This window comes from Nansenia antarctica (genome assembly GCF_963989245.1).
Source record: "Nansenia antarctica genome assembly, chromosome: 7".
Classification (NCBI taxonomy): domain Eukaryota; kingdom Metazoa; phylum Chordata; class Actinopteri; order Argentiniformes; family Microstomatidae; genus Nansenia; species Nansenia antarctica.
In genome coordinates this window covers 32,441,044-32,452,785 of record NC_137677.1, presented here as the reverse complement: position 1 = coordinate 32,452,785, position 11,742 = coordinate 32,441,044, and the positions used below count along the sequence as shown (strand labels likewise).

At 51.7% G+C, this 11,742-nt stretch overlaps 1 protein-coding gene across 1 annotated transcript in view; it reads left to right on the top strand.

Annotated features, from left to right (window-relative positions):
• Positions 1-263: 263 nt before the first annotated feature.
• Positions 264-11,742, top strand: part of LOC308162520 (serine/threonine-protein kinase SBK2-like) — a gene marked incomplete at both ends in the record, with an annotated part of 21,923 nt that continues 10,444 nt past the window's right edge. Inside the window, 5 exons of the mRNA XM_080536668.1 lie at positions 264-426; positions 1,207-1,409; positions 8,080-8,328; positions 9,109-9,535; positions 11,077-11,140. Coding sequence (XP_080392794.1) covers positions 264-426; positions 1,207-1,409; positions 8,080-8,328; positions 9,109-9,535; positions 11,077-11,140 — 1,106 coding nt within the window. The remainder of the gene's footprint in view (positions 427-1,206; positions 1,410-8,079; positions 8,329-9,108; positions 9,536-11,076; positions 11,141-11,742) is intronic.

Sequence of the window (11,742 nt, the reverse complement as noted above, 5' to 3'; positions counted from 1 at the left end):
GAGAGACAGAGACAGAGAGAGAGAGAGAGAGAGAGAGGGAGAGGGAGAGAGAGAGAGAGACAGAGACAGAGACAGAGAGTGTGAGAGAGAGAGACAGAGAGAGAGAGCATCACAATACGTAAACTACTGTGAATTAGAAATGTAAAACAGAAAAAAAAAACGGAATCATTGACCTGGCTATCTATCTCTAATCTCTAATCTCTAATCTCTAACCCCTTTTCCCAGATTCGACAGGAGGAGTTGCCAGTTGCCATAGCGACAGGATGATTGAGCTGGGCATGTCGGAGGGCGGGCTGATAGAGGAGCTGATGGCGCTGACGGCCCAGAGCCTCAGCAGGCTGGAGATCTCAGAGCACTTCAACGTCGTTAAGGAGATCGGCCGAGGGAAGTACGGCAGGGTGCTGCTGGTCACACACCGCTGCAGAGGTGAGGCCGCTGGTCACACACCTGGTCACACACCTGGTCACACACCTGGTCACACACCGCTGTAGAGGTGAGGCCGCTGGCTGGTTGGTTGGTTGGTTGGTTGGCTGGCTGTTTGGTTGGTTGGTTGGTTGGTTGGCTGGTTGGTTGGTTGGCTGGTTGGCTGGCTGGCTGGTTGGTCGGTTGGTTGGCTGGTTGGCTGGCTGGCTGGTTGGTTGGTTGGTTGGTTGTTTGGTTGGCTGGTTGGCTGGCTGGCTGGCTGGTTGGCTGGCTCGCTGGCTGGTCGGCTGGCTGGCTGGATGGCTGGCTGGCTGGCTGGCTGGCTGCTGGTCACACACCGCTGCAGAAGTGAGGCTGCTGGTTGGCTGGCTCACTGGCTGGCTGGTTGGTTGGTTGGTTGGTTGGCTGGCTGGCTGGCTGGTTGGTTAGTTGGTTGGCTGGCTGGCTGGTTGGTTGGCTGGCTGGTTGGCTGGTTGGCTGGTTGGATGGTTGGATGGTTGGATGGTTGGATGGTTGGCTGGCTGGTTAGTTGGTTGGCTGGCTGGTTAGTTGGTTGGATGGTTGGCTGGCTGGCTGGTTGGCTGGCTGGTTGGCTGGTTGGCTGGTTGGATGGTTGGATGGTTGGATGGTTGGATGGTTGGCTGGCTGGTTAGTTGGTTGGCTGGCTGGTTAGTTGGTTGGATGGTTGGATGGTTGGATGGTTGGATGGTTGACTGGTTGGCTGAGCTAGATTACTCTTCCTGCTACGACTGGTGAATTGACTATTCACTCTCTGTTTTGCAGGGACACCGATGGCGTTGAAGGTGATGCCCAAGGCGTCCACCCAGCTGCAGGGCTTCCTGCGGGAGTACTGCATCTCCCTGCGCCTCTCCTCCCACCCCTGCATCGTGGGGCTCTTCGGCATCGCCTTCCAGTCCCAAGACCACTACGGCTTCGCCCAGGAGCTGGTGATAGGGAGGGACCTGTTCGCTGTCATCCAGCCCAAGGTGAGAGAGTTACCCTACATACTAGACATGTACCCAAGGTGAGAGAGTTACCCTACATACTAGACATGTACCCAAGGTGAGAGAGTTACCCTACGTACTAGACATGTACCCAAGGTGAGAGAGTTACCCTACGTACTAGACAGGTACCCAAGGTGAGAGAGTTACCCTACATACTAGACATGTACCCAAGGTGAGAGAGTTACCCTACGTACTAGACATGTACCCAAGGTGAGAGAGTTACCCTACGTACTAGACATGTACCCAAGGTGAGAGAGTTACCCTACATACTAGACATGTACCCAAGGTGAGAGAGTTACCCTACGTACTAGACATGTACCCAAGTGTGATATTCTGACGTGTAGCAAGAATATTATGTATAAATGATGAGACACACACTGGATATCAATTAGACTCTTTAGTTAGTCGACGTGCTCGCATTACAGCATATGCATTGACTGACTCCAGACTCCGCATGACCGGATCTTGACTGTGTATCTAGTCTACCACCAGGTGGCAGTAGGTGGTCTAAACATTACATCACTCCTTTTTTTTATAAATGATTAAGTGCATAACATTTAGCACATACACTGGTTCCTGAACTAAAACATGGCTCTCAACAAAGTAGCAAATCAAAATACATTCTTTGTGCTATTTTAATCAGTCTATTGTTCTCAGATTTATATAGATGTATAACATTCAAACAGTCCATTAACTTGGAACATTGTCAACTCAGAAGAACATGTTAACAGTCCTTTGGTACTCCTGCTCTTTAATCGAAGTCACGCGGGTATGCGGGAGGTTGTCTGTTCTCCCTAACTGGATACCTCGGCGGAGGTGCGGGTGGAGGCGTAGCTGGGCCTACTTCCTCACTGACCTCTGAACTTAAGTCCATTAGAGTGTCTGGGTTGTCTCGGACAATCTTCTTAAAGAATGAACTGTTCCTAGTGGTGGTGTAACCACTTCTTCCAGCTGTTATCATGGAACCTTTGACATTGATGACTGTGAGCGGCTCTGCGTTGTAAGGCGTAGTAAGCTTGTTCTGTTTTGGTTGACGACACAGGACGGTGTCTCCTGGCTTGATGTTAGAAGGCGTAGCGTGTCGTCGAGCATCTGAAAGAGCTTTCATCTTTGCCTTGGCCTCTCTGTCGATTCCGCGTATCTCTTCGTCAGCAGGGATGGTGATTGTGTCTGCTGAGGGTAGCTTGGTGGTCATCTTCCGTTGGAATAGTAACTCGGCAGGTGACGTGTTCGTCGTGCTGTGGGGAGTGGACCTGTACTCACGCAGGAAGACGTGCAGCTGTTGTTTCCATGGCATCATCTGCATCTGGGCGATACTGATGACTTTCCCGACGGTGCGCATGAATCTCTCAGCTGTGGCATTAGCTTGTGGCCATAGAGGCGTTATCTTCCTGTGCTTGAACCCTAGGTAGTTGGCAAACTCAGCGAACTGGTTGCTGTTGAAAGGAGGTCCGTTGTCAGTCTTAACAACTCTTGGGATTCCAAACATGGAGAAGACTTTGTCCACGACTGGTATGACTGTGTTTGCTGAGGTAGATCGAATAGCCTCAACAATTGGGTATCGTGTGTAGTCATCGACTATAACTAACAGATATTCTCCCGATGGGAGTGGGCCATAAAAGTCAGCACTAACACTGTGCCATGGTGCGTCTGGCAGCTCAGACATTTTGAGTGGTTCCGTCTGGGTGACTGGAGTGTTCACTTGACATGGGAGGCAGGTCTTGGCGATGGTCTCTACCTGTTGGTCTATGGTAGGGAACCATACCTTTTCTCTGAGTAGGGCTTTTGTCTTAGCCACGCCCTGGTGGCTTTCATGAGCAATCTGCAGCGCCCTCTGCTGTAGAGCTGCAGGTATGACAATCCTGGTGCCTCGCAGTATGATGTCGTCACCTGTGGACACTGTGAGTTCATCACTGACGAGCTTGTATGGTTTCAGTGCAGCAGCACCTGGTGAGCGGTCTGTGATGAAACGCCATGAGTTATTTATGATGTGTGCACTGACCTGTTGCAGGATTGTGTCTTTCAATGTCTCTCGCTGTATCTCTTGTAGTGTCATCGCCTTGGGTGTTGCTTGAAGTCCTACGAAGTTAACGTACTCCTCTGCAACCTTGGATGCTCTTGTGTTCTGTGACGACTGTACCGGGAGAGGGTGTCTAGACATGTAGTCAGCTGGATTGTCAGCTCCTTTTCTATATTCCACTCTGAAGTTGTACGGCTGTATTCTGAGGCCCCATCTCTCGATCCGTGCAGGTTGTTTTGATCTCGGGTTATTCCATATCATCTCCAATGGTTTGTGGTCGGTTACCATGGTGAATGGATGTCCATACAGATACAGGTGAAAATGTTCGCAGCTCCAGATGATGGCTAGGGCCTCACGTTCTGTTTGCGAGTATCTCCTTTCTACATCACTGAGTGCGCGGCTGGCGTAGGCTATGATGCGCTTCTCTCCCCCTCCTCCTTTCTGACAGAGAATGGCGCCTAGCCCCACCGGACTTCCATCAACAATGAGCTCCGTCTCCTTCCTGGGATCGAAATATGACATTGTGGTGTCGCTCGTCAGGCTGTCCTTGAGCGTCTGGAGTGCCGTAGCTTGATCACTGCCCCACTGCCACGGAGCGTCCTTCTTCGTGAGCTCACGGAGCGGTGCAGTGATGGTTGAGTAGTCCTTTATGAACCTGGCGCAGTAGTTGGCCATGCCCAGAAGACTTCTGATCTCACCTGGATCTTTGGGGTCGCTGGCGTCGTCAATGGCTGACACCTTCTTTGGATCTGCAGAAATCCCGTCGGCAGAAAAAATGAACCCAAAGAATTCAAGGCGCTGCTTGTTGAATTCGCATTTGTTGCGATTGAGTGTCAAACCACTGTCTTTCAGTCTTTTAAACACTGCTCTCAGAGTGTCGTCGTGTGCTTCCTGAGAGACGCCATAGATGATGATGTCATCGCTGAGGTTCTTCACGCCCGGTATACCTTGCAGCGTCTGGCAGATGGCGTTCTGGAACACTTCAGCGGCGGATGATATACCGAAGTTCAGGCGTTTGTATCTTCTTAGCCCGAGGTGTGTTGTGAACGTTGTGATGTAACGACTCTCTGGATGCAGCTCGAGCTGGTGGTAGCCTGCTGTGTGGTCCAACTTCGAGAATACCTTGGCACCGTTCAGCTCGTGTATTACATCGTCCATTGTTGGGGTGATATGTCGTTCTCGCTGAATTGCTGTGTTCGCCTGACGCATATCAACGCAGATTCGGACTTTATCAGGGTCTTTTGGCTTCGGTGGTGTGACGATCGGGGAAACCCAGGGTGTTGGTCCAGATATAGTTTCAATGATACCGTCGTTCTCCAGCTTCTGAAGCTCCGCCTCGACCTTCTGACGGACATGGAAAGGGACCCATCTGTGCGGCTGGCACGTCGGTTGGATGTCGGGGTCTATATGCAGTTTCACCTGGAAGTCTTTCAGCTTTCCGATTCCGGTGAAAAGCTCTGGGTAGCTCTGCACGAGTTCATCTGCGACAGTACGCCCACTGGGTGGCATCACTGGCGGCGTGTTCACCATATTGATGATCTGGATCAGCCCTAGTTCACTGGCAGTTGCGTAGCTGAGCAGAGATTGTCCGGTGTCGCCTCTGAGAACGTAGAACACACTCTCTGTCCGCTTGTTAGTAGCCTGTACTTTGCATGCAAATTTACCAATGATAGGTAGAGCGTTGTTGGACCCATATGGAAATATTTTGATCATGGCTGTGCTGAGCATAGGCTTTGGGTCAAGTGTGTTTAACACATCTTCATTAATTATGTTGACAGCTGCTCCTGAATCAATCAGTATTTTAACACTGACACCATTCAGCTTGATGTTGGTCTGGGGTTGCTGTATACTTGTGCTGTTGATTACATACACATACCTTTCGTCTCCACTTGATGAGTCTCTTGATTTGGTCTCGGAGCATGCTGTCACCTGGTTCACTTTCTTAGTGCTCCGCTGCTTGTAGTGAGCTGTGTCTTCCTCTTGGCTTTGATGTGCTAATTTCTGACCACGGCAGTGTTTGGCATAGTGGTTAGGCTTTCCACAGGCTCTGCAGTCCTTCCCTCTGGCTGGACAGTCACCCTCGTGTGGATAATTTCCTCCACAGGTTCTACATTGCAAGCTCTTCTCTTTGCGCCTGTATGCTGCATGTTGCTGTTTGGCGCCCTTGAGATGCAGTGCATTAATTGCGGTGACAGCCTTCTCTTCTATGCTTTCTGCCTGTTGTTCAGAGATCTCTAACATTCTCCCTAGGTCTAACATATTAGTCAAAGTCATGTTTGGCTCTCTGAGCGCTCTCCTGCGCAGCCGGGATGAGGTACAGCTCTGTATTATTCGCGCGACTATTTCTCTGTCTGCATCTGCAAATTCACAATCTTTAGCTAGCATCCTCAGTCTGGTATGAAATGTGTCTAAAGACTCACCGGGAAGCTGTATGGCTTGTCTGAACTTGTACACAAGGTATTGTGTGTTCTTTTTCAGTGAGAAATATCCGTGGAGCTTCGTTTTTGTGTTTTCATAGTCATCACTGTCGTCAGCCAGCGTGTCGTAGATGTCATGGACTCTCTCTCCAGCTAAGTGAAGCAGCAGTGCCCTCTTCCTTATTTCTTGAGTGATGTTTGTGGCTACGGTGTAATTTTCAAATCGGTTGATCCATTTGTTCCATCGCGTTCCAAGCGAACTGGGATCGGTTTCTGTGTCGAATGGCTGTATGGCCATGTGGCCCGAAAATGCCGACTGCATGATACTAGCGTTAGCCTGGGTAGCTTAGCCAGCTAGTGTTCTTGCTAGCTAACTACTCACTTCGACTTTTCCGGACGGATTCTTCTTCTTCCTCCTTCAAAAATCGACACTGGTGGCGTTTCCACTTTGAATCCTCGTCGCCATTGTGATATTCTGACGTGTAGCAAGAATATTATGTATAAATGATGAGACACACACTGGATATCAATTAGACTCTTTAGTTAGTCGACGTGCTCGCATTACAGCATATGCATTGACTGACTCCAGACTCCGCATGACCGGATCTTGACTGTGTATCTAGTCTACCACCAGGTGGCAGTAGGTGGTCTAAACATTACACCAAGGTGAGAGAGTTACCCTACGTACTAGACATGTACCCAAGGTGAGAGAGTTACCCTACGTACTAGACATGTACCCAAGGTGAGGGAGTTACCCTACATACTAGACATGTACCCAAGGTGAGAGAGTTACCCTACGTACTAGACATGTACCCAAGGTGAGGGAGTTACCCTACGTACTAGACATGTACCCAAGGTGAGAGAGTTACCCTACATACTAGACATGTACCCAAGGTGAGGGAGTTACCCTACGTACTAGACATGTACCCAATGTGAGAGAGTTACCCTACGTACTAGACATGTACCCAAGGTGAGAGAGTTACCCTACGTACTAGACAGGTACCCAAGGTGAGAGAGTTACCCTACGTACTAGACAGGTACCCAAGGTGAGGGAGTTACCCTACGTACTAGACATGTACCCAAGGTGAGGGAGTTACCCTACGTACTAGACATGTACCCAAGGTGAGGGAGTTACCCTACGTACTAGACAGGTACCCAAAGGTGAGAGAGTTACCCTACGTACTAGACAGGTACCCAAGGTGAGGGAGTTACCCTACATACTAGACATGTACCCAAGGTGAGAGAGTTACCCTACGTACTAGACATGTACCCAAGGTGAGGGAGTTACCCTACGTACTAGACATGTAACCAAGGTGAGAGAGTTACCCTACATACTAGACATGTACCCAAGGTGAGGGAGTTACCCTACGTACTAGACATGTACCCAATGTGAGAGAGTTACCCTACGTACTAGACATGTACCCAAGGTGAGAGAGTTACCCTACGTACTAGACAGGTACCCAAGGTGAGAGAGTTACCCTACGTACTAGACAGGTACCCAAGGTGAGGGAGTTACCCTACGTACTAGACATGTACCCAAGGTGAGGGAGTTACCCTACGTACTAGACATGTACCCAAGGTGAGGGAGTTACCCTACGTACTAGACATGTACCCAAGGTGAGGGAGTTACCCTACGTACTAGACAGGTACCCAAGGTGAGAGAGTTACCCTACGTACTAGACATGTACCCAAGGTGAGGGAGTTACCCTACGTACTAGACATGTACCCAAGGTGAGAGAGTTACCCTACGTACTAGACAGGTACCCAAGGTGAGGGAGTTACCCTACGTACTAGACAGGTACCCAAGGTGAGGGACTTACCCTACGTACTAGACATGTACCCAAGGTGAGGGAGTTACCCTACGTACTAGACAGGTACCCAAGGTGAGGGAGTTACCCTACGTACTAGACATGTATCCAAGGTGAGGGAGTTACCCTACGTACTAGACAGGTACCCAAGGTGAGGGACTTACCCTACGTACTAGACAGGTACCCAAGGTGAGGGAGTTACCCTACGTACTAGACATGTACCCAAGGTGAGGGAGTTACCCTACGTACTAGACAGGTACCCAAGGTGAGAGAGTTACCCGGATTAAAAAAGGATGACAAAAAACTATCATATGGTGTCGTGAATAGGTCTAAAATGATATCCAAAGAGGAACGGTATATCTCAAACCCGTGTGACCTCCGTCCGTCTCCCCCCTCCCCCCCTCCAGGTGGGGATCCCCGAGGCGGCGGTCAAGCGGTGCGTGCTGCAGGTGGCCAGCGCCCTGGAGTTCATCCACGGCCACGGCCTGGTGCACCGCGACGTGAAGCCGGAGAACATCCTGCTGCTGGACGCACGCTGCCTCCGCGTCAAGCTGGCCGACTTCGGCCTGGCGCAGAAGAGAGGCGCCCTGATCACCCACGTCACCGGCACGCTGCCCTACATGGCCCCCGAGCTGGCTGCCATGGCCCTGGAGAAGGTGGGCCATGGGGGGGGGGGGGGGCAGGGTTCCCGCGCTGGTCTTAAAAAGCTGTAAAGTCTAAAATCCAGCAATCCAATTCTTAAGGCCTAAGAAGGTCTAAAAATGAGGTGCTGGGTCTTAAAAATTAGATCCTGCAAGGAAATCAGTCCGACCACATCTATTTACACGGAAATTAATCAAGTTGAAACCAAAGAAATGCCAATTCGCTTCCTTTTTTGTCTGTATGGCAGTGAAATCCCTAATGTCATCACCTCGAGGATGACAAAAAGCTACCATATGGAGTCGCGAATAGGTCAAAAACGATATCAAAACAGGTAAAAAAAAGTCTAAAAGGGTCTTAAATTTGACTTATAGGAACCCTGAGATAAGACAGAGCGTCATTAGTTCACTTTAGCCTTGGAGAGAATGGAGTGGTGGAAGTTACTCCTCTATCTAGCACCTGCAGTTTTTAATCACATACCCTTCTTGTTGTTGTCATTCATACAGTCTCATCCAGTGAACATACATAATATCATGGTTATAGTATTAACACTAGAACAGCCGTGCCTTTTTACCTACTAAAAAAGCAGCTTTATCGCCAGCTTCATGCTAGCTTATCCTGATGTGATTTTGAAAATGTAAGGACACTGGGTGGTAGAACGCACATATGTAGGAAACGTCATGAAAGGAGGGTCTTGAAATGTGATCAAGTACAAAGATATAACATGTTTCTTTACTCACAGGGGTCAAATGACCCTCATGGCTGTTCTAGTGTCTTAAATACATTTTTCCTCACAGGGTGAGGCCGAGGTGACGCCCCCCCCCCCGCCCCCCCCGCTCAGCGTGGAGCCGTCCCTGGACACCTGGGCGTTGGGCGTGGTCATCTTCTGCATCCTGACGGGCTACTTCCCCTGGGAGCGCTGCCGCGCCCAGGACAGCTTCTACCAGGAGTTCGTCGACTGGAGCCTCCGGGGGGCGCCCACGCAGAGCTCCACGCAGAGCTCCACCCAGGACCAGGAGCAGGACGAGGACCAGGAGGACCTCCTGCCCCCCCCCCTGTGGAGGAGATTCACCCCGGACGCCCTGGAGATGTTCAGCCGGCTGCTGGCGCTGGACCCCCCCCAGCGGACCACGGTGGGGGAGGTGAGGGCGTACGTGGAGAAGGACTGGCTGAAGCCGGACGCTGCCGGAGGAGGAGGAGGAGGACAGGAAGATAAGGAGAAAGGTGAGGTCAGCGCCTTGACCTCCACCCCCCCCCAGTGTGTTTGACCTTTGACCTCCACCCCCCCCCCCAGGGTGTTTGACCTCCACCCCCAGTGTGTTTGACCTCCACCCCCAGTGTGTTTGACCTCCACCCCCAGTGTGTTTAACCTCCACCCCCAGTGTGTTTAACCTCCACCCCCAGTGTGTTTAACCTCCACCCCCAGTGTGTTTAACCTCCACCCCCAGTGTGTTTGACCTCCACCCCCAGTGTGTTTAACCTCCACCCCCAGTGTGTTTAACCTCCTCCCCCAGTGTGTTTGACCTCCACCCCCAGTGTGTGTGTTGAAGTCCTGTGATGGAGGTCTATGAGGGGGTGAAGTAAATTAATCGAGTGCTTTTGGTATTCAGTTGACTTTTGTGTAACCCTTAAACACCCCCTTAACCGCACCCAACTAACCCTGAAACCCCCTCCAACCCTAACCCTTAAACCCCCCCCAACCCTAACCCTTAAACGCCCCCCAACCCTAACCCTTAAACGCCCCCCAACCCTAACCCTTAAACGCCCCCCAACCCTAACCCTTAAACGCCCCCCAACCCTAACCCTTAAACGCCCCCCAACCCTAACCCTTAAACGCCCCCCAACCCTAACCCTTAAACGCCCCCCAACCCTAACCCTTAAACGCCCCCCAACCCTAACCCTTAAACCCCCCCCAACCCTAACCCTTAAACGCCCCCCAACCCTAACCCTTCGTCACCTCCAGCCTAAATTATTGCAATGCAGTCCTGTTCTGGTACCCAGCAAAGCTCTGGACAGGCTCCAGTATGTCCCAAACTCAGCTGCCAGGGTCCTCACCCACACCAAGCCCTGGCAGCACATCACCCCCCCCCCCCCCCCCCCCCTCATCACCCCCACCCTCATTCACCTCCACTGGCTTTCCTGTCAAGTGCCGAACCTCCTACAAAATCCTCCTCCTCACCTACAAGTCCCTCCATGCCCGCTCCCCCCACTACCTATGTGACCTTCTCTGCCAACTTACCCCTCCCCGGAACCTGTGGGATTCGGGTCTGCTCTCCACCCCCCGCACCAACCAACGGACCTTTGGGGACAGAGCCTTCAGTGTGGCAGCTCCCACCCTCTGGAACTCTCTCCCTGCGGTGATCCGCAACGCCCCTACCTACCCTGGACTCCTTCAACACCCCTACCTGCCCTGGACACCTTCAACACCCCTACCTACCCTGGACACCTTCAACACCCCTACCTACCCTGGACACCTTCACCACCCCTACCTACCCTGGACACCTTCAACACCCCTACCTACCCTGGACACCTTCAACACCCCTACCTACCCTGGACACCTTCAACACCCCTACCTACCCTGGACACCTTCAACACCCCTACCCTGGACACCTTCAACACCCCTACCCTGGACACCTTCAACACCCCTACCTACCCTGGACACCTTCAACACCCCCTACCCTGGACACCTTCAACACCCCTACCTACCCTGGACACCTTCAACACCCCTACCTACCCTGGACGCGTCCTAACGATTCCCACCGTAGTTGGGGTAGACCACGCCCACACCACGCCCACGCCACGCCCACGCCACACCAACTTCTGGAATATGTAGGGGTGTTCTCTGTATCTTGTTCTTCCGCCCCGCAGGTCGTTCCGCAACCCCATTGGAACACGGGGTGCACGATTAGATATAGGTTACCCATCTCTGTAAGCGGCCGGGCGCGGCCGGGCGCGGCTCTCATTGCCCTGTGGGCCCTGGAACGCGCGCCTATTCTTAGTGTCAGTGATTGTGTTTGTGTTTGCGGAAGAAAAAAAAAAACACCCCTACATATTCCAGAAGTTGGCGTGGTCTACCCCAACTACGGTGGGAATAGTTAGGAACTCTCTCCCTGCGGTGATCCGCAACGCCCCTACCTACCCTGGACACGTTCAACACCCCTACCTACCCTGGACACCTTCAACACCCCTACCTACCCTGGACTCCTTCAACACCCCTACCTACCCTGGACACCTTCAACGCCCCTACCCTGGACACCTTCAACACCCCTACCTACCCTGGACACCTTCAACACCCCTACCTACCCTGGACACCTTCAAATCAGCCCTCAAAACCCACCTGTTCACCAAGGCTTTTGGCCCCTAGTTTAGTTTTTGGCGTTGTCTCTGTGTTTTCTGTTTTCATCTGTCTGACTGTCTTTCTGTACATTTGT